Source organism: Budorcas taxicolor, chromosome 3 (assembly GCF_023091745.1).
Source record: "Budorcas taxicolor isolate Tak-1 chromosome 3, Takin1.1, whole genome shotgun sequence".
In the NCBI taxonomy this organism is placed as follows: domain Eukaryota; kingdom Metazoa; phylum Chordata; class Mammalia; order Artiodactyla; family Bovidae; genus Budorcas; species Budorcas taxicolor.
In genome coordinates, this window is record NC_068912.1 from 14,413,213 (window position 1) to 14,435,597 (window position 22,385).

At 56.7% G+C, this 22,385-nt stretch overlaps 1 protein-coding gene across 1 annotated transcript; it reads right to left on the minus strand.

Annotated features, from left to right (window-relative positions):
- Positions 1 to 3,906: 3,906 nt before the first annotated feature.
- On the minus strand, positions 3,907 to 22,099 carry NTRK1 (neurotrophic receptor tyrosine kinase 1). Its single transcript, XM_052636721.1, has 17 exons — positions 21,888 to 22,099; positions 18,586 to 18,660; positions 18,257 to 18,328; positions 16,607 to 16,675; positions 15,722 to 15,867; positions 15,353 to 15,495; positions 12,706 to 12,838; positions 10,843 to 11,169; positions 10,424 to 10,441; positions 10,198 to 10,250; positions 9,819 to 9,921; positions 9,177 to 9,323; positions 8,734 to 8,864; positions 8,355 to 8,527; positions 5,876 to 6,116; positions 5,369 to 5,527; positions 3,907 to 4,092 (listed from the first exon to the last, which is right to left on the minus strand). The coding sequence occupies exons 1-17, from the start codon at positions 22,097 to 22,099 to the stop codon at positions 3,907 to 3,909; spliced, it is 2,388 nt and encodes a 795-aa protein (XP_052492681.1).
- Positions 22,100 to 22,385: the final 286 nt, after the last annotated feature.

Here is a 22,385-nt window from a genome sequence, read left to right on the forward strand (position 1 = left end):
ATCGCACCCCAAAGACCAGGGCCAGGCCTGGGACTGGGGGTGCTCAAAACCTGTCACAGGGAAGAGAGGAGGAGGTGGAAAAGGAGGAAGAAGGGTGGTGGGAAAGGGAAGAGTGAAAACAGCAGACATTCACAGAGCACCTACCACCCACCGCTCGGGCCCCACTGGAAGGGGTTGTTTGAACCTCATAATGAGCCTAGGAGATTGGTGCTGTTATCATCTGCATTTTGTAGAGGAGGACGCTAAGACACAGAAAGACTGAGTAAGTTACTCAGCATCACCCAGCTGGTAGGTGCAGAACCCGGCATTCTGGCAGCAGAGTCTACAGGGAACCAAGCCCTGGAAAAAGAGGAAGGGACCCAGCTGAGTGGAAGGGGAGCTGAAGAGCCTTAGTCCAAGGCACCGTTAGAGGCAGGGCTCAGAATAAAACACACTGCCCAGGGACTCTGGCCTGAATCTGGCACTCTCTAGCTTTTTTCTCTGCCCCGTGCATGCACCTCTTGTTTCTTTGCGTGGCCCCAGGCTGCCTCTCTGTCTGCTTGGCCCTCTTTGCCCCTGTGAGCTCCACCAGCATCTCTGGCCCCGTCTTATCTCTGTCTCTCCCGGCTCCAGGTCTCTCTTCTCCCCACTGCCCCAAAGCTGAAGCTGCTCAAACTTTCCATCTTAGCACTGGAGTCCATCAGAACTGGGGTGGGGGTCTGGGGACAGAGAGAAATGGTCTGGGAGGGAACTGATGCTTAGAGCCTCGGAGTCACCTCACTCCTCCTGGAGGGAGGCTGAACTGCCTGGTGGTTCAGCCTGGCTAGACTGAAAGTTGGACTTTCTGAGTCCTGGCTCCTCCTGGGACTGTCAGCCTTTCTCTCATCGAGCAGGTCACTTAGGAAGTGGGCAGGACAGGCTTTCTCCAGCTGGTACTTAGAGAGTCCTTGGCCTGTGGAGTCCGGAATTTTCTCTAGGCTCTCTCTTCAACTTGGGGGTTCAAGCAGACCCAGGACAGGACGCTCTCTACCCAGGCTGCCCCAGCACTCTGCCTGCACTGTTCCTGGAAACCTAAACGGATGCCTTGTTCTCCTGTCGGGAACCTCGCCCCCGAGGGAGCAGGCAGGAAGGAGGCAGAGGCTGGTTGGGAAAGCTGGAAGTCTTGGACGCCTGGGTTCTGTAGAGAGCCCATCCCCCTGCTGGGGCGCCTGGGGACCCACGCTGGCTGCTGCACCGCTGTTTTCTCCTCTCGGTGGAGGATTTGGCAGAAGCCTCCTTAGAGAAGGGAGTTCTGGGTTCTTTCCTCCATGCTGGGTGTTCTTGTAGGACCCACCAGCTCATCTGAGCCTCTGATTCCCGACCGAGACAGCTCTCCCTGAGAGGGAGGGGTAGAGGGGTAGAACCACGAGAGATGCAGGGGCCTCAGATGTCTGATCCCCACAGCCTCAGGTGGCTGTCCCTGGCCCAGGTCCCCATGGGGTCCTCAGGGCCCCATTCCACTGACCCCCTGTAGGCGCTCATCTCATCTGGTGCTCAGCCCTTGGTGTGTGTGTGGCAGCAGCAGGGGTGGGCAGTTAATGGACCTGGCACAGTCAGGAGGCGATTAACAGGGGACGGGCAAGTGTCATGTCATGGTGGGTGGAGGGGGCACCATTGAACACAACGGGATCCAACAGTTGGGGCAGCGGGAACTGTGTGCTGCCCAAGTTTGCAGGGACACGCGTGACTGTGTGGAGTAGGCAGCTGTGCCTGTCAAAGCACTCATCGGCAAGTCCATCAGTGAAGGGGAGGGACTAGGCGGGGCTCCCTCCGCACCACCCAGGACAAAGCCGCAGACACCAACTGCCCAAAGGGATCAGAGTGACTGGCTTCACTGGTTTCAGCGCCTGTTCCCAGACTGATAAAAGCTATCCAGTGCCCTCTCCCACACCGTCACAGAAGTTTCCTTTTCTTGTCTTAACCTTGTTCCCAGAGCCCCTCGCCTCACCTGCCTAGCTCTCCCAGCAACACCTCCAGCTGTGGTATTAAAAGCCTCTGATGCTCTTAACCTTGGAAATGCTTCACGTGCCCTGGCAGGTCCCTTCTGCTACCCGACCTCCATCCCCTCTGCTTTAGCAATGCTCAAAGCCAGCCAACCCCAGGCCCCCTACGCCTCTACGGGCAGAGTCTCCAAGGCTGGAAGTGTGTCCTACCTCCCTCCCCGGCCTGGAAGAGAGGCTCAAGGGGCAGAGGAGGTGGGGGTGATGGGAGTGTGGATGAGCCAGAAGACGTCCCCCACCGGAGGCCATGCTGTTCCCCAGGACTGCCTGACCCAGCTGCTTGTCCCACCTGCGTCTGCTCACGCCACTCCTCTCGCCTCTGTCGCTCCACTTGCGTCCATCCAGCCGTGCGTCTCTTTCTCCTTCTCTGCAGTCTCTTGGCCTGTCTCCACGTCTGTAGGTTTTCTCCCTTTGTTTTTCCGCATGGTCTCTCTTTTTGCACCGTCTCTGGGCTCACTTTTTGGATCTGATCCTCCGACCCTGTCTCTCCCAGCATATTCCAACCAACTCTCCTCCCAATCACTTCTGCTTAAGCCCTCCCTCCCCAGGAGGGGTGCCTCGCCAGCCCCACCCAGCCCAGTACATGAGAAGAGGGCTTTTGAACTTGGCCTTCAGGGACCAGACCCCCCCATCAATCAACCTGCAGCCTTGGGTCAGACCTCCATTAGCACTAACCAGCCTGGACAAGAGGCAGACACCATCGGGCTAGGCCTCGGGGTGATAAGACCCAGATTGAATCACCAGGTGGGGGGAGCTGGACACCCAGGGACAAGAGACAGCCATGCTGTCGGCCCTGAGGAGCCATGGAGAGCGTGGGTTATTGCAGGAGCTGGGCAGGTGATTGGAAGTGATGGGGCTGGAGTAGGGGGGTGGAATTGCTTCTCCCTGCTCCTGGGTGAGGAAGATGGGGACAGGGCCCAAGTCCTGGGGTGGGGGACCTCACCCGGCCTCGGAGTTGACAGAAGCCTCAGGCTACTCAGTAAGACCAGCGGTGTTCCAAGGGACAGAGGGGCAGGGAGAGCACACCTCCTCCCTCAGGGAGAGTGGAACGGGGAGATGGCCCACCTGGTCCTTAGGAAATAGCCACCTTGCTCAATCCCTGGCCTCCAGGAACAGACCTCAAAGCACTTAGAGCCAAAAGGCGTGACAAAGCAGAAGGAAGAAAGGGTCCTGCTTCCCTCAGCCACCCCTTTACCCTCCTCCTTCCCTGTCCCAGCCACACGTACACACACGTGCATACATGCACCCATATATGCAGGCTCTCCCCACCTCTCCTTCTTTCTCAGCCATTTCTTGTATTGTGTGCTTGCTCTGTTCTGGGAACTCCAGTACAAGGAAGACTTACCCCAGCAACGCTTCCATCCTGTCCACCACCCCATCTAACTTCAGTCCCTCCCACTGCAGCCCTCCTGAATGAAATACAGAGACAGGCAATTGGGGTCTGAAGGTCTAGGAAACTTGACCCAAGGCTCCTTCACCACCACACAGACAAGATGGCCATGGTGCCAGGAGGCAAACCACAGCCCCAAGACAGAGGTGACAGCTGCACATGGCAGGGGCGGGCGGCAGGGGTTCACCAGCTCAGGGGAGATCCCACAGAGTCATCCCCTTCCCTGGACCCCAATAACCCCCTCCCAGATGGACGTCATCCCAAGAACTGGCAAGAGACACAACCAAGGGATAATAAATATAATTGCTATGACGGAACCCTGCCTAGAGAAGCAGGAACATCCTGCACTCCCAGACCCCACCTGTCCCCTCCCGCATGCTGAGGGTGAGTTAGATGCTTCGAGATCACCCCGGGGCTGCTGGGAACCATGGCAGTTGCTGAGGGCAGGCTGCAGTACTCCGCATTTGGCTACCCAGCCCCAGGCCCTGGGCCAGCCTCCTAGCCCAGGACATCCAAGTAGACAGGAGGCGCCTGGGCCAGGGCTTGCAGCCGGGCATGCACTTCCTTGATGCTGTGGCGTTGTTGCGGCTCCCGCTGCCAGCAGCCCCGCATAATGGCGTAGACCTCCGGTGGGCAGGCACGAGGCCGCTCCAGCTCACGCCCCTGGGTGATGCGCTCGATCGCCTAGGGCCACCAGAGGGAGAGGGGAGAGGGCACACTGGGCTAGGGGCAGGAGAGTGAGGCCAGGCCCAGCACTGCCTCTGCCTCACTGAGGCTCCCAAGGCAGGCCATACCATATGTCTGGGCCTCAAGGCACCCAACAGTTTAAAAGGAGGCCGTGAAGCCTAAGATTCCTTCCCACTCCCACTCTGAGCAGTGACAGGGATTAGAGCTAGATGGACCCTGTGAAGGCTGGACTAGGGTAGAATTGCATCCCAAAGGGCTGGAATCAGACCCTCAGAAGACTTGCCAGGTGGGCTGAGGAAGGAGAGGGGCCAAGACATTTGCCAAATCCATCAGCTAAGTGTTGAGGGCTGACTGGAAGAAGGGAAGGGTTCTCCATCTCTCAGCTCCAGAGGGCAAAAAGAAAACAGAGCAGGGTTGCAGGGAAAGGACTTGAAAAGTGGATCTCTTGCATTTTAAGGGAGAGGGCAAGGCCACTTTTTCCCTCTTCTGTAGGTACCACTCTGTGGGGACCTAGCTCCTCTGACAAGACACTGCAATGGGAACGCTCAAAGTTTGACTCCAGGAGGGACTGCTAGAGAAGCTGACGGATCCAAAGGAGAGAATGTGGCAGGGAGATGGTTGAAGGGCCTGGAGCCTCTTCATCCCCCGCTTCTTCCCTCCCTCCCCATTAGAGGACTTGGGTTATGGATGGCACTAATTCCATTCCTTCTCTCAGTGCTTGAGAAAATTAAAATCTATAACCCTCTCCCCCACCCCACCAGCCTCCAGGGAGCAGACTGCATTAGGAGGAGAAATGGAAACTGACAGCTGCGAGCCAAGGAGCGGGTGAGGGGAGCTGCTTTGGGAGAGGGAACACCTGGGGCCTGCTCTGGCTGTGTCCAATCCGGGGGGCAAGGGGAGGCGGGGACTGTCCTTCTTACAGTCTAACCTCCAGCCTTCCTGCTGCAATGTCAGGCGCGCCTGGGCTATGTTCCTCTTTCCACGCCTCTCCCTTTCACTCCGATAATGCCTACTAGGTCTAGAAAATGCAGCGAGGGATGGGGGTGTGGGCTCCATTTATAAAGTGCTTTGAGGTTCTCCCAGGAGCCGGTTAAAATAGGAGAAGGTGGAAGAGAATAGGGTTGGGATGGAGGGAGAAGGGCTGGCAGGATGCCGGATGAGTGCCGGCGGCTGTGGGACGAGGGGCAGAAGGGGACAGAATTCCCCAAAACAGAAACCCAAAGGGACAGGGAAGGGGTGGCCGGCAGGGAGCGACCTGCGGAGCGGTACTGACCTCGGTGTTGGAGAGCTGGTACCAGGGTTGCTTGCCGTAGGTGAAGATCTCCCAGAGCACCACGCCAAAGCTCCACACGTCGCTCTCGGTGGTGAACTTGCGGTAGAGGATGCTCTCGGGCGGCATCCAGCGAATGGGCAGCATGGTGCGGCCTCCCACCTGCCGGCGGGCCGGCGGACGCCGCGTCACCTCCAGGGGGCGCCCGCCCCGCCGACAGCCTCTCCCGGCGCAGACCCGCCCCCCGCCCCGTTATTAAAAATAAATAGAAGCGGCTCTCCCTCCCAGGGCTAAGAGGGACACCGTCCGGGACAGTGGAGACAGACCCTCCTCCACTGAGGGCCAAGGGAGTAGGAGGAGGGTTAAAAAACCAGAATCAGAGAGTCTCAGACCCCACACCGCCCGAGGAAGAGGACGGCGTGGCCAGCAAGGGCAAGACCTCTGGGGTACGCGGCCACGCGTGTCTACCGTTTGGAGGCTGGGGGAGGGTTTGGGATGAAAGACCCTTACGCGGTAGTAGTCGGTGCTGTAGATATCCCGGCTCATGCCGAAATCGCCAATCTTAACCACTAGTCCCTGACCCACCAGGCAGTTGCGTGTGGCCAGGTCCCGATGCACGAAGTGCAGGCCTGCCAGGTACACCATTCCCGCAGCGACCTGGCTAGCCACGGCCAGCAGCTGCCCCAGGCCCAGGGGTCCCGGAGCCACGTCCTCCCCGCCAGCCAGCAGCTTGGCATCAGGCCCGTGGGACCTTCGTGAAAGAGTGAGGGAGAAGGGATGGGCTAGGAGGAGACAACCTCGGAGGAGCCTGAGCGTGGGGATGGGGAGGAGCTGGGGGAAATGGGGGAGGGACTCAGGGAAGGTAGGAAGGAGAGAACAGGGGACGCAGGTGTCTGGAGGGGCTTGGATGGGGGCCGGCTGGCGTGCCCACCTCCAGAGCATACACTAGTGCCCACATTTCCCAAGTGCATGCCTTCCTCTCAGGCAGCCACCTTAAACTCCAACCTCAGCATCTAGCTGCCCACTGGCTCCTACACCTCTTGCCCAGCTACATGTCCGACTAAACCCCTGCCAAGATGCTCAGCATCCTCCCCCAGGTGTGGCCCTGCTTCATGGAAGGGAATGTCCCTCACCCAGGCTGTGAGCCTGAAACCCGGGAGTCCTCCATTTCTGTCTTGCTCACCTTTGCCCTTAGTATTCAGCCATTCCTGTGGGATCTGCCTTCCTTCCCACGGCTTCCAGGATGCCCTCCTCCTCCCCACACCTACCCCTCCAGACCACTCCCCAAATATTCCTTCTTCTGAGGCTGTCTGAGCTGGTGGTTTTGTCAGTATTGCCCTTTTCCTACTGGCCAACTTTCTCCTCATCCATTTGTTTCTTCATTTATTCCAGACATTTGGTAAACACCTCCAGTGTGCCAGGCACCAGAGCCACAGTGGAGGGTAGGAGGCAAATAGACGGGTTACAGCAGTGCAGTGTGAGGGGCGCCTGAGGGCACTCAGGGTAGGGATGGAAGAAGTTAGGGAAGGCTTCCTAGAGGAAGTCATCTAAACAGAGATTCAAGCCCTTAGGAAGGGAGGCTGATAAACCACTCGAAGGGATGGGAGACATGAGTGGGTTATGCGGCTAGGAAAGGAGGCCCAGTGCACCAGGCAGAGATAGAAACCCAGGGGCAAGGAGAGGCAGACGGCCCCTCCTGGGGAAGTCTTCCCGACTCATCTAGGAGCTTTCATGAGTCCCTCCTCTGGTTTCCTCGTGTGCTGTCTACCATATAAAGCTGCTCTCCCCACATCCTGGGCCCCAGATGGGTCCTCGCTGATATCCAGTCCCTAGCAGGGAGCCCACACCATGTCTGGTGAGCAAGGGGAAGGGCTTCTCTCTGGCCTCCTCTTGACCTGGATTCCTCTGAGCCAATCCACCTCCACACATAACCTCAGATCTGACCTTACCTCCCTCCTGCTCCACATCCTCCCGGGGCTCCTCCCCATCCTCAAGATAAGCTCAGACTCTGAGGTCTTTTCCAGCTGAATTCTGCAGCCTGGCTACGTGAATGACCCAGCACTCTCAGTAGGGATGTTTAGAGACCAAATCACAACCATCAACTGTACAAAGACACTCATTCAAAACCACAGTCCCCCGTTGTCCCTTACTGGTGGGGAAACTGAGGCCAGAGAGGGAAGCTAGTTGGCAAGGAAGGCTCAGTTAACAAGTCACAGTTGATCCCAAACCCTGGCCCTTTCTGCTCCATCCTGCTCCGACCTCGGGGGCGGAGGCGGGGGTGGTGTCCACCTCGTCAGAGAAGAGTTCAGCAAATGGAACACGTGACCATCACACATCTGGATCATTTGTTACCTGTGTGTCTTTGGGCAAGTCACTGGACCTCTCTAAGCCTCATCTGAGAAACAGGTACATTTCTAGAAATTTAAGTTATTAAACCTATCAGAGTTGTTCTGTCTCAAGCCAAAGAAAGGAAATTTGAGGGAATTTTCCTCAAGTATAAATTGCCATATATGTTAGGTAACTATGAAAAATGAATATCCATTTAGATTATTACAGATATATAGGTAAAAGCACATGCAGTCATAAATGAATCATAAAATATGTAACATAGCACCTGGAACATGGCAAGTGCCTGATAAATGTTTGTTATTGCTGTTATCATCATGATCCACATTGCCCCTCCTATGGAACCGGCTTCTGTGCACCACACACAAGTGCACGCACACACTCCGCAAAGCCCAGCCATCCTGCAGCTTCAGCTCATGGCTTCCGCTAATGCAGTCTCCCTGACAGTCACTCTGCTCTCCACACGGACTCTCCCCACATCCACACATCTGCCTCAGAGCTCCTTGGGGACAGGAGCTGTGCCTTCCTGCTCCTTCCTGGTATTCTCCCCACAGTTCAGCAGACAAGCCAGGATGTGCTTGTAGGGAAGGGAGGACAGGCCATGAGCTGGGGGCCAGAGCCAGGGCCGGGCGGGCCCTCGTACCGGAGGAAGCGGTTGAGGTCACCATGCCGCATGTATTCAAAGACCATGAGCAGCGGGCGGCCCTCAGTGCAGACGCCGAAGAAGCGCACAATGTGCTGGTGCTGAAGCATGGTGAGCAGCTCGGCCTCGCGCTGGAAGTCTTGCCGGGCGCTCTCAGACACCTCCTTCAGTGCCTGGATGGTAGGGGTCAGACATCCCTGGATGGGGGCCCAGTCTTGACCACCCCACACCCCAGCTGGCCCAGCATCCACCCCCAAGTCGTGAACTAGGCCAGGTCCCAGCCTCTCCCCTCTCCCCCATCTTGAGCACCCTGTCCTGGCATGACAGTGCCCTGGGAGGTGGGCCCTGGACCACCAATACTTCATGGCCAGGGTCTTACCTTGACGGCCACTAGCATCTTGTCCTTCTCGGGCAGTAGGTTGTGGCACTCGGCAAGGAAGACCTTCCCAAAGGCACCCTCACCTAGCTCCCACTTGAGCACAATATCTCGGCGCTTGATGTGATGAACACCTGGGAGGGGGGGCTTGCAGGATCAGCCAAGATCCCCAGTCTTGGAAGAGGGATGGGACAGGGGCAAGGACAGCACTGTCCCGCTGGGTTGTGCTTGGCACAGGGGGTGCCCAGCAAGAGGGAGGGTCACACTGAAAGTGAGCCTTCACCAAGTCCCATGATGTGATGGGGATGTGGGTAGTGGGGGGCTGGGAGGGAAGGCTTGTTCAGGCATGGGGTGGGCAAAGGCAATGACACACAAGAACCTCTGCACATGCACACACATGTACAAACACACACAGGCTCGCCCCCACCCTTGACCCAGCCCCTCACAGGCATCACTGAAGTATTGTGGGTTCTCAATGATGTGGCCTTGGAGCCCAGAGCCTTTGCCCTCTGTGGGAGACAAGGAGCTGCCGCCCAGAGTCATGAAATGCAAGGACATGGCCAATCCATCCTCTGGAGCCAGCACAGCGGGGCCTGGGAAGGACACAGTCACGTGGAGGGGTCACAGCCCAAGCACACACCCTGGCTCCTGCCAGCTTGCAGGGTGCCAGGTAACCCCACCTCCTAACTTGCACGGGAAGAAGGGAAGAACCGAGGAGCTAGGAGGCAAGACAGTCGCAGGGGGAAGGGGAGGCACTCCAGCCATTCTCCTTCTGGCTCCTGTCCAATCCCAGGCCCCGCGGGCCACCAGAGAACTCCCCCACTGCCCCCCCGCAGAGCTCAGACCTCCCAGATCCACTTAGCGTTTGACTACAATCCAGCCACCAATTAGCAGCCGCTACTTCTGAAACTACCCTGGCTTCAGCACCGACACACTCACACTCACGCATCCTCATGTATCCCAAATACCCACTCTCTAGAACCCCATGTGTGCCCAGGCCCCCACACAGAGGACAGAGTTGGGAAGAACCAGGAGGAAATAAAGCCAGGGAGACAGACTGACGGCCCCTCCGCAGCCCCTCTACTCACGGTTGATCCCAAACTTGTTCCTGCGTCCACATTTGTTGAGCACAAGAAATGTTGTAGAAAGGAAGAGGCAGGCAAAAACGGCCAGGCCCACGGCCATCGAGACCTGGGGGTATGGGGTGGTTGGATCTAGGGGTCATCCTGAGCCCTCAGAGCTCCCCACTAGTCAGCTAATTCTCCATCCTGCATAGATGCCCAGAGCCAGGCCCCCACACCTGCCTTCTCCTCCCCCCGGCCCCCGAGTCCTGGCTGTGACGGTGCTGATGGAGCTCAGGCCAGCCTCTAGTGCTCTCTGTGCTCTGACTGGAAGTGACATACAGAGGAGCCTCCAGCCCAGCCTCCTGTCCCAAGTCCCGGACAAGCTTCCACTTCCCATGCTCACCCCAAAAGGAGTCTCATCCTTCTCCACTGGGTCTCCGGAAGTGCTGTTGGTGTCTGTGGGGACACAGGGTAGAAAGGCTTTGTCACAGGTTGTATCTCCTCCACAGACTCCCCACCCCGGCCCCAGCTGAACCCTCAAGGGTCAGGTTAACTGTGCCCCCTGCCCCAGCGGTAGCTCCCAGCTCCAGGGACCAGAAAGAACCTGCCCTCCGGCCTGGGCTACTCACCCACTGGCGAGAAGGAGACTGCAGCAGGAGGGAGGAGAGAGAGCGATCACATGGAGGAAAAGAGCAGTGAGTCCCCGTTCCCCTCTGGACTCATCCCTTTGTGGGTGGGAGGGGGAGGGGGAGGCGGAGTTGCTCCAGCTGGGCCAGGGATGCCCTGGTTCATGGCTCTCTCTTCAGCCAGCCCTAGTGAACGGAATAACTCAGGGGTGCAGGACTCCTGGGGCTGGGGAAGGCTGGGGCAAGGAAGCCAGCACAGAGCTGGACACCAGAACTCCAGGCTACTTTCCGTCTGGGACCAGGCCCTCCAGCTTCCAGGGTCAGGATCTCAGTGGGAAGTGGGCCAGGCCTCCGCGGATACCTGGATCTGCACCCGGTTGGGGCCCAGGGAGTGGGAGCAGGGTTCAGGGTGGCCCTCACACCAGGAATGGGGTCCTCAGGGTTGAATTCGAAAGGGTTGTCCATGAAGGAAGCCATGACCCAAGCGGCGGCCCGGCCCAGCGGGTTGGTCGCCAGCAGCGTGTAGTTGCCGTTGTTGACGTGGGTGGGCTGGTTGAGGCGCAGGCAGCCGTGGCGCACCGTCTCGTTGGCCGCCAGCTCCAGGAACTCAGTGAAGATGAAGCTGGTCTCGTTGAGCGCGGAGCCATTGAAGAGCCAGCGCAGAGAGGGCGCCGGCTGCCCGTCCACAGAGAAGGGGATGCACCAGTGGTGCTGCTCCACGGCGGGCTGCAGATGCACGCTGGCCGGGACTGTGGGCCGGAGAGCGTGGCAGTGAGAGTCGGGAGGTGTCCCGGGGAGGCGGAGGGCGGGCAGTCCGAAGGGGGCAGGCCTAGGAGAGACTGGTCAGCGGGCTCCCAGAAATTCACAAGGAGAGATGTTTGGAAGAAAGCTGACAGCAAGTCTTAAATAAAGTCAGGCAGCGGGTGTATACATTCAGAAGCTTAAAGAATTTAAGTGGTGGGTTTAAAGCAAATAAGTAACAGTCCTAGAGAAGTAAGGTTCCAGCTTATGGAAATTAGACATGGAGTCTTTGGGATGAGGGAATCCAGAAAAATTTAGTGCAGTCAAGCTTAAGGGGATGTGGAAGGGGCCTAAAAGATCAAACAAGCAAATATATATATATATATAATTTTTTAACTTTTTGGAAAAAGATATGGGTTTAAAATAGGCCCAACCTGAAAGAAGTAAAAGACCTTCAATAATAGAAAAAAGTATATATATATACACATATATATGTGTGTGTGTGTGTGTGTGTGTATACACACACACACGGGGTTTCTCAGTGGGCAAGAACTGGGTGAAGCACTACTGCTAGAGAATCCACCTGCCAGTGCAGGAGACGTAAGAGACACAGGTTCGATCCCTGGGTTGGGAAGTTCCCCTGGAGAAGGAAACGGCAACCCACTCCAGTATTCTTGCCTGGAGAATCCCATGGACAGAGGAGCATATATACACACCGCTGACACTGGAATTCCAGCCAGCATTCATACAGTGGCATACTGTTCAGCAGTGAAATGAATGAACTGTTACTCCAGTTAACATGAATGAATCTTACAAATATAATGTAGAGCAGAAGAAATGAGACACAAAGTAGTATATGAGGTATGATCCATTTATATAATATATAGGATCAGACAAAACTCAACCATGCTGATAGGGAAGCATATGTGTGTAAAATTAGTTTTAAAAGCAAGGAGATGATTGTCACAAAAGTCAGAATGGGGTGGAGGAGAAGGATGGGGTTCTGAATGGGGAGAAGGGGGTATCTTCTGAAGTGTCTGTAAGCTGAATTATTGTTTAAAGTGTAGATGTTTTATGTACATATCTACATATAATATGTTTCCCAAGAAAAGAAGAAAAATGTATACAATGTAGATTTTAAATAATTTGTTGGCAGACCTAGAGAAATTAGGCAGTGAGCCTAAAGAGAAACTTGCATGGAGAATTTCTTCTTTTAAAACTAGGAAGTAGGGCAAAAGTCCTACAGAGGAATGAACGTGAAGAAATACAAGGGAGCAGAGAGAATGGATGTAGCTGGTGTTGAGGGCCTCAGGTAGCAAGACTTGGGCAGGGGGCCAAAAAGAAATCCCTCTCCATGCCTCTGGCCTTGACGAGCCCCCAGGACTTCCCTCAAAGGATCAGTTCATGGGAATCTGGAAACAGCTGGGAGGGAGCAGCTGTGGACACACGTACATCCCACCCCTTTCCTGTAGCCCCCGACCCTCACATCCTCTTTTCAGGGAAGCAGGGACGGGGTGGGCGCAGAGGCAGTCACTGGCACTCACAGGAGACATTGACTTGGACGGAGACTTCAGCCCGGCCCACATCATTCTCCGCCCAGCACGTCACGTTCTTCCTATTGAGGTCACTGGTGACATTGGCCAGGGTCAGCCCCAAGGACGGCAGACTCCCAGATTGCTGGGTCAGGGAAAAGAGGGGAAAATCAAGAAGAGCTTCAGCTGGCTTGGGGCTGGAGGCAGCTGGGCAGGGGGCTGGAGGGGCAGAGCTGATGTCTTTGGGGAACCCCTCTGACTCCAGGTGGAAAAGAGAGGGAGGGACGGGAAGGGAAGAGGAGTGGGAGAGAATATGGCAGAGAATGGCCCTCCTTCAGAGCCTGTTTACACCTTCTCCTGGATCACTGATTCAATGATCTGAAAAATCCAGAACACAACCAGTAACCTCAAAATAGGCGCCAAGTCTCCCAAACCATAAAAGCACCCATCTGAACAGCTGAATACATGTCACAAATCCCAAGTATACAAATATACACAACCAATTGGAAAACCAGCTAGGACCTCACCACCTACTCATTCTTGTTTAACACATAATTCTAAGAAATTTAGTCTCAGCCCAAGGAAAGTCAGAAACAAAGAGATGATGCTGATAACAGGGTAGCAGTCAGAAGCAACAGTAGAACCGTGATGAATACCTTCGGCAGATGGAAAAAGAGGGTGAAGTTAGAGAGAAGCTAAGTGACTTGGTTCTGAGTCATCATCGAAAGATTGACTCAGATTCAGATTCTCTTCCTGAGACACCACGGAGGTTATATGGCCCTAAGACAATTTTTAATCTTGCTGAATGAAGATTTTCTTATTTTGTAAACCAAGGAGGTAGACAAAATGATCTTTCGACATTTTTAGAAAGCTATTTTCATCAAATGGTGAACATAAATGAAGTAGTGGGCAAATCTGATTTTTCTGGAAATTTCGTGAATGTGGAATCCCTTGAATAAATGCCAGGGAAGGTGAAGTTTCTCTGGGCTTCGATTGGAATATGTGAGTTCAAAGACTCCAGAAGAGCTGTCCAGCCTCTTGTGCAAGCCCTGAGTTTCAGCCACTTGAAGGGGGAGCCCTGCCCTAAGCTTCTCTCGGCTGTTTCATCTCCTCTAAGTCACCCTGGAATATGGTATCCCATGAACTCTTCCCTTTGAGCTGTTCTGCCACTCTCCTGATGGTAACCTGATGGGGACCAGCCTCCCCACCCCCCTCTATTTAAGCTAGGGGATGGCTTTTCTACAGGATGTCTCTAGAAGACAGAAGTGAAGCTCCCAAAGAGAACAGCAAAAATCTGGAATTTCTCCAAACATATAGCTTAGCAAAGGTCTCTCCACTGATGGTCCTGGCTAGCCTCTTGCTTCTGCCTTGTCCACTGTTCCGTTACTCAACCTTAGAGGCTCTGATCTATGGGGCAGGTGGGGCCCCTCGGTGGTCACTGTCCCCCTTCCGTGTCTAGACCTCCTGCTCAGGACTCCAGTGGCTCCTCCTTCAATGTTGCTCCAGGTTGTTGCTGTTTAGTCACTATGTCTGGCTCTTAGCGACCCCGTGGACTGTAGCCCGCCAGGCCCCCCTCTGTCTGTGGGATTTCTCAGGCAAGAGTACTGGAGGGGGTTGTCATTCCATTCTCCAGGGGATCTTCCAGACCCAGGGATTGAATCCGCATCTCCTGCTTGGCAGGTGGATTCTCTACCACTGAGCCATTTGGGAAGCCCAAGGGACCACCAGCAATTCTGGGGTTGATTACCTTTCCAAAGCGAGGGCCTCCAAACTAGACACCACACCCTGCTTTCACTGGCCTGACTCCTTCCAGGGACTGGACTCTGTGTGTCCACCCACGTGGCGCCAGCTTTTGGGTGGGCACAGCCCAAAGTCAACCCCTGCTGTCCTTGTCCGTGAAACCTCCTGAGTCAGTTATGGCTACTCTTGGCTGCCTGTTGCCAGCCTAAGGACAAAGGGCAGGATCTGGGAAGATGCCCAAACTGGATAAGAGGGCTAGAGGCCAGCAAGTGCCCAGAGGCAGGCAGAACACCTGAAGGCCATCATGTCCATCTCCTCAGTTGACAGATAAGAAACCCAAAATGCAGGCGGATTGGGGGATTTTTCCAAAAGTCACTCCAAGGATTAATTAGTGAGAGAGCTGAAACCAGAACTGTGTCTCCCTTACTAATACGCTCATCACACACCCAGGAGGATGCTGCTTCTGGATTCTCTAGAAAATGACTGGAAGGGCCTGAAGAACTGGCCTGGATATAGGACCACAAATGTTGCTCCCTCTCCGTGGTCCTCAGTGTCCTTATCTAGAAAGGCGGATTGGAGAGCTGGTGTGTTGGGTTCCCCGGGTCAGCTCCAATATGGGAGGGCTCTGTGACCCTCTCTCTTTGCAGCCAGCATATCTTCCCAGAGTGGGGACCTAAGCTCTAGCTGATCAGTGGAGCCTGGGGTCCCTGCTGGACCAAGGTCTGCCCTAAGGGCATGTGGTGTGCCTATAGCTACCCAACAGCACAAGCCTGAGTCCCAAGGGTCTAAACCATCTCGGTCCATCTCTCATCCTTTATGTGCTTCTTATTTGCTATCTCTCTTTCCCTGTCTTTGTTCCCTGTGCTTGGGTGCATCAGGAGGGGGGGCATGGGGGCAGGGACAGTGGAGGGCTTCTCACCATCACTGTGGCTGACCCGTCCACCTCCGTGAGGATCCAGCCAGCCTGCTCCAAGTCCTGCCCCTCCACCTGGCACTGCAGCCACACGTCGGCCCCCACATCCACAGAGGCATTGGACATCTGGATCTTCAGCGTGGGCTCACCTGGTGCCCGAGGGGTGTTAGAGCTGGGAGAGGCCTCCGAATCCTGCCTGGGGACACTGATCCTCCCCCCCCCCCAGTGACCCTGCCCCTTGCCCCTCAACCTTCAGTTTCCCCCAGCTCTCTCCCCCAGTCCCCCCTTCGGGGCTCGCCCCCTAAGCTCCGCCCAATGCCCTCTCCCCAGGTGTGCCCCTCTTTCCTAGCCCTTCACACCACCTGCAGCACCTACCGCAGCTGGCGTTGGACATGAGGGCAAGGGGCCCCTGCCCGGGACACTGGAGCTTCTGTTCCCGCACTCCTCCCCGCCCCTCCTCCTCCCAGCGCTGCAGCCAGAGCAGGGCACAGGAACAGTGCAGGGGGTTCCCCGACAGGACTCTGGTGGGTGTGAGGGGAAGAGAGAGAGTTGGGGGAAGGGCAGATGTGAGGAAGTTCTACAGCAAGAGGGAGTGCGGTTAGATAGCGGGGTGGACTGTCTAGAGGTGAAGGAGGGGGGACATGGGAGAAGTTCCTCTCATGGACCCCCTTTCACGAGACATTGAAAGAAACAGAATGTCCAAAATCAAAGACAGCCAGCTACAGGCTATACAGAATTGCCCCACCCAGGCTCCCCAGGGTGGCAAGCCAGGTGAGGGCTCTGAGTAGGGTGGCAAGGAGGGAAGGGCACTCACTGCTTTCTGGAGTGACCCAAAGGCCTCAGGTGCCCACCAAACACATCCCACTGCTGTCCACCCACCCCACGAGCTTGGTGTGCTAGGAATGTGGGCAGATATGCCCTTGTGCACAGGCCCAGAGAACTGTGCCAGCCCCCGGCCCTGAGAACACACAGTTCTCCACACCCCTACCCCCACCCCAAATGTGCCCAGGGCAATAATCCCCTCAGTGGCTGCAGGGACCCCCAGCCTCTGCTTTGATGCGGGGAGGGGGGTTGGTTCCCAGACATCCATATGGACAGCCAAACATGCCATCCCCACAGAGAACCCCCTGCGCCCCCAACAGTTCCATACAGACACAGTGACATACCTTCACAGAGACGTACAGGCACTCGAGGGCCCACACAGAACACACACACACTCACACACTTGCTGCCCTTGCCCCTGGAAGCTCCCACACTCACAGTTCCTGTAAGGAGAGGCCCTGGACCGTTTTCCAGGAGAGAGACTCCAGAGCGTTGAAGGAGAGATTCCTGCAGGAGTTGAGACAGAGCAGACAGACCCCTTGAGTGACCTGACCTCGGTCTGACCCAGTGTGAGCAAGGGGAGGAGCCAGGAAGAAGTTGACATCTGGCTCCCCCACCCTGGCCACAACCACAAGTAGCCCGTGGGCGAGGCCTTGGGTGGGGGGACTGATTAGGCTCTTTGAGTCCCATCTTCTCCCTGGGACAACAAGGGTTAACCCCACTTAACCCCCTCCCAGACCCCAGGGAGGAGGGGGTCTGAAGGAACAGCCGCTCCCCCTCCCCCACCCTTGGCCCCAGCTGGCAAAGTGCTGAGGCCCCAGCTGGGGGCAGGGGCTCCATCTGTGCTCCCACTGAGCCCAGGACCGGGCCAGCGAGGAGGGGAGGATGGGCTCCCACACTCGCTTGCCCTCTGCCGGATGCCTTGGAACTCAGAGTCCTTCCTCAGGCCCCCTCCCCACGCCTCCTTCCTTCCCCTCCTCAAGGACTAAGGAAAGGGACCCCAGGCCCCCAGCCCCTAGCTGCAGAGACAGAGAAAATGAGTTTTTCAGCGAGGGGCCGGCTCCAGGACTCTGCGACCTTCTGCTTCTGAGGGGCCTGCCCTGACCCTTCTCCTTGCCTGGCTGTCTTTTGGTTTGCGGGGGCTGAGTTGGAGAGTAGCCACTACACAGGGGTCATCAGCAAGACCCATTCTAGCGCCAGGCAGAGCTGAGTGTACCTCTGTCCTGCCGCTCACACTTATATGACCTCAGCCCAGAAACTTAACCTGGCTGGTTCTCTGAATCCTCATCTACAAAATGGGGATGACGCTACCTCTCTCACCAGGCTAATGGTGAAGATTCACTGACAATAAGTATAAGAAGAGGTGTCACTGAGTAAGCATTTTTAACTGAAGCCCCCACACCTAGTCAGGGAGGTAACATCACCTCATCCTGTCACTGTTTTTGAATCACAGGACACAAGAGTTTAGAGTCCCCAGCACAACTCCGTGAGTCAGAGGCTCCCACCACACTTCCCATCTCCCCACCTGCCCCAGGTGCGAAGGAGGAGCTGAACTCCTACCCTCAGGAGGCCAGGGGATGGTTTACCAGGGACTCTAAGGGTCTTGCCTTTGGAGGTCTCTCTCGCACATGCCCCTTCTCTACAAAAGGGGTGCCTGTGACTCCCAGGGGAGTGTGCCAAGTGACTGATCTGATCCCCCAGCTCCCAGGACATCCCAGAGGTCAGGAAATGGTTGGGAGACAGAGTACTAGTCAGAACCCAGGGTCCCGCTCCTGATCCTTGCCCCCTTTGGACTGAGCGTATCTGAACCCTGGGAAGAAAACCGAGGCAGACACCTATGAGAAGTGTCCTGCAGCATGAAGCATGGAAGCGAGACAGCAAGAAGGACCTTCTAGTTGGCAGGGGCAAGAGCTGAGAGGATCACCATCCCTGAAGTGGATGAGAAAAAGGCCTAGGAGAATGGGTGGGATGACTTCCCTAACCAGGCTGGGGCCGTCCTCAGAACAGTGCCCTGGGGAAGGCCAAGCCCATTAGCCGCCCAAGCCTAGGTGTCTCCCCAGCCCACCCTGCCCAGCCCGGGTCACTCACAGTCGACTGAGCCGCGGAGTGAAATGGAAGGCATCTGGCGCCACAGAACGGAGACCGCTCTTCACGATGGTGCTGGGGAGGGCACAGCGGGGTCAACATTGAGGGGAGCAGTTACCTGGGCTCCTGCTCTCCGCCCATGCCAGCCCCCCAGTCTCTAGTGCTGAGCCCCAAACACCTCCTCGGCAACCCTGGACCCAAGGCCACCAAGCTCTCTGGCCAGCCAGCCCCTCAGTCCTCGGCCACCCCGGTCCGCCCAGGCCCCTCACGCCCTCGGGCCTAGCACCCTCCCTGACCCTCTGGTCCCCCAGGCCCTGTGCGGAGCCCCTCACAGTTTCCTCAGCTCCCCCAGGCCCCTCAGGTCACTGGGCTTCAGCTGCTGCAGATGCTGCTGGTTCTCGATGTAGCTGTGGGGAGAGGGGATGGGAATCACAAGGGCCCAGGCCCACACTCGAGTCCCCACACTCACCGGCCTCCCTCCCTCCCTCCCGACCACATGCACCCACAGGCATCCAGTCACACAGAGACCTGTTTACACGTGTAACCATGCACAGGCAGGCCCACACACACCCATCCACATACGCACAGAGACCCACGGCCTCACACAGTCGCTCAGTCCCCATGCCTGCATCCTCACACTATCACACATGCATGCTCTCACACATTCAAGCACACACACACAGATGTGTAAAGACATACACAGAGATGCACCTCCTCACATACACCAGCATATGCATGCGTGAACCCACAGATGTCCCCATGAGCACGCTTACACTCTCCCATACAGACACACATAGCCACATAGCTCACGCATGCACACACATGTACATGCATGTGAGAATGTGTGGGCATTACTCGCATGCATAGACACACATGAGTCCATTCGCAGCCTGGCGTCCTGCTTTTAAACACAGAGCCTCTCCTGCACATGCTCAACAATGGGGGGTCATGCTCAAACACTCGCTTCCATTTCCACGAGGGGCCTGCGCTCATCACTGCCACTGCCCCACCCAGCACAAAGGAAGGCCTGGGGCCATGAAAATACGCACTCCCAAACACACCCGCTCAGAGACCACTGTCTGGGCTCACCCATACTACTGGGCATGTGTTCGAGGGCACATGCAAACACACACACACACGCCACCCTCTCCCCCTCAAAGCCACTGGCCCCTCCCCACACTCAAGTATAAACCCCTCCATTCTCCGCCCCCCACCCTGGCATCTTTCAGCAAAGCAAGTGACAGGCATACAGGCTGTCAGTCAAGGACCCCTTGAGCCCCTCCCTGCCCCAGAGAGGAGAAAGGGGCCATGAGAGAAGGGAGTCAGAGTTGGGGATGTGAAGAGGCATCTGGCCATCTCACACAGTGAGAGAGCAATGGGAAGGCTGGGGGTGGGGGTGGTGGCGGGGGTTGTGCAGAAAAACAAAGAGATAGCAGAACAGAGACACCTAGGAAGAGGAACTGACAGGAAGAGACTGGCAGAGAGACAGAGACAGACGAGGAGAAAGACAGATAAGCAAAGGGAGACAGAGAGATAAGCACAGAGAGCCAGAGAAAGCAAGATAGGGGGGAGAGAAAGAAAGAAGTAAAAGCAGGCATGCGGGGCTGGGGGATTTCTGCTGCCCTGGGGCCCTGCCCAGCTTCTGGATCTCACACACCAGGGAGTTCCTGAGAAGTCAGCTGCCCTTGCAGGGGCACGTCGTGTCCCCCCACAATGCCCCCCACCCCTGCCGCACACACACAGGGGCTCCTGACTCACTGCCTGTTCTCAGAACTCTCTCCCTCTACCCTGTGCTTCCTCAGCCTGTGGGAACCAGGGCCAGCCTGAATGACCACTCCCCGCACATACACACACTGCCTGCCCTTCCCAGACTTGGCCCCTGCAGGACACCCAGGTGTCAGGTCATCAGTCCCCTGAGGTCTAGGGAGTGAATTCCAGTGACTCTGAGAGTTGGTCCCTATCCTACCCACTCACCCCTCAGCTCCTGCCAAGAGAGCCTAGAGGTGTAGGGACCTCAGGAGGGGGTGAGGGACCCGGGCAGGGAGTGAGAAGGTAGGGTGGCCGAGTATGTGCAAACTGTCAGGAAGCGTGCTCAAAGCTGCCTCATTCGTTCGGATTCATAATCAATCTGTCTATTCGAGTCCATTATCTCCTCGTTAGCTCTGCGGGTGAAGGAGGAGGAGGGGACCTTGCAGATGGAGGCAGGGGTTAGACTGCTGCCCCACCCAGAGGGGCAGCTCCACTCACACCCTGCGTGGCTTCCAGCCCCCGGCCCTGACCTGCCCACACTCCCCACTCCCACTTCCCCCCTGCTGGACCCACGAGGGGCTTGAAAGGGAATCAGGAAAAGAGAGTGCTGATGGGGACCATTCCAAAGCCTGAACCCTGCTTTGCAGACCCAGAGTGATAAATGCACAGGACTGGGGGTGGCAGTCTGGACTTCGGGCCTCCCTCCCATCATGCAGAAACCTAGGTCCAGACCAAGACAAGGCCATCTCTCCTCCTGGCCTCCCTAGGGCCATTAGGGAGCAAGATGGAGTACCTTCCCGTTAATTACCACAAGATACCCGAGTAACTCAGTGCCAATTATCGTAGGCTGCTCAAGTCACTTCCAGACATTGATGGCCCCTGCCACAGATACCTTTCAGCCTATTACTGCATGAGGCCAGGGTTCCTTGCCCACTGTCTAATCCCAGGCCTAACAGGAGGAGGATATTCTAGCAGGTCTTTTCTTCTTCTAGAAGTCTTGCTGGCCCCACCAGCCACATAGAATACTCAAGTATTTTCCAGACACCATCATATGATGCTTGAGTATCTCTAAGCCAATTATTATAGAATACTCCCATAAGTTTCACCAGTTGCTAAAAAGTACTTGAGTATTTTGTAACCAATTAATGCAGGATGTCAGAGCACTGCAAATGTTGAAGAGTCCTCCCAGTTTCAGGTCTGGAAGGGAGGAGAATCTCTCAGCAAGGGCCCTGTCTCCCTATCCAAAGTAGGGAGAAAAGGGTGGTGAAGGAGATGGGGATGGGAGAGGGGAGCTTGGAGGGGCTCTCATTTCCTACCTCCAAATCAAGCTGTGGTGGGGAGGAGAGATGGTGGAAATGGGGAGAGGAGAGCTCAACCACCAAGCTATGGGCCCCTCAGCGCCTCCCACCTATTTCAGTTCAATTTCCAATTCAAGAGAGAAGAGCTGACTTTGCCTGGTCATGACAAGGAAGGGGGTACGGGAGGATTTATCCCTGGGAAAGGAAAATGGTAAAGGTACCATACTGGGGGTGGGGAATGTTCTCTGCAGATAACCGCCTTCTGTATAGGGCAGAGGGTGGGCTCCTGGCTGAGCTCCAGAAAGCGATTTCTAGAAGGCTGGGCTCTCTCGGATCTAGTCCACAGAGAGCCCCCCTTCCTCTCCTCGAAGCTAGCACCTAAGCTGCCCGAGCCCAGCATCCAGGCAGTAACTGCGGAGGCTGTCAGGGCAGCAGAGGAAAACCAAGGCACAGCCGAGACTGGCTTGTGTTATCAGTCTCCCGCCGCACCCGCCCCTCCTGATACAGCACGCAAGCGGTGAGTCCGCGCCCACGGGGCACGGCCATGCCCGCCTGTCCCCGCGCCCCCTGACTCGCCAGACACTCACAGCTCCGTCAGGTTCTCGGCGCCTGGCAGGTGGCGGAGGTTATCCAGGGCCCCCGGCCGGGTGCAGCGCAGCCCCGAAGGGCCGTGGGGGCAGCAGACATCGGGGCAGGATGCAGCGCCCGCAGATGCCAGCATCAACCAGGCCAGCAGGCTTCCCGGCCCTGTAGCCCGGAGGTGCCCGCCAGGTTGCCCGCCCCGTCCGCCTGGTAGCATCGCGACGGCGCCCGCCTCGCCGCGGCCGGGCAGCCGTCTGTGCGCTTGCAGCTGCCGCTGCCGGGCCTCCCCCGACATGTGCGCTGGGCGGTGTTAAAGACCAGCCGCCAGGAAAGGGCGGAGTCAGAGGCCCCCGCCCGGCCTCGCCCCGCCCCTTCTGTCTCCAACCCCGCCCTCTCCTCTTCTAAGTCGTGAACTCTGCCCCAAACCTTTTTCGAGGCCCCCGGCTCCAGCCTACTCCCCCAAGGTCCCCCCAGCTCCAGTAGATGCAGAGGGGCAGCCTCAG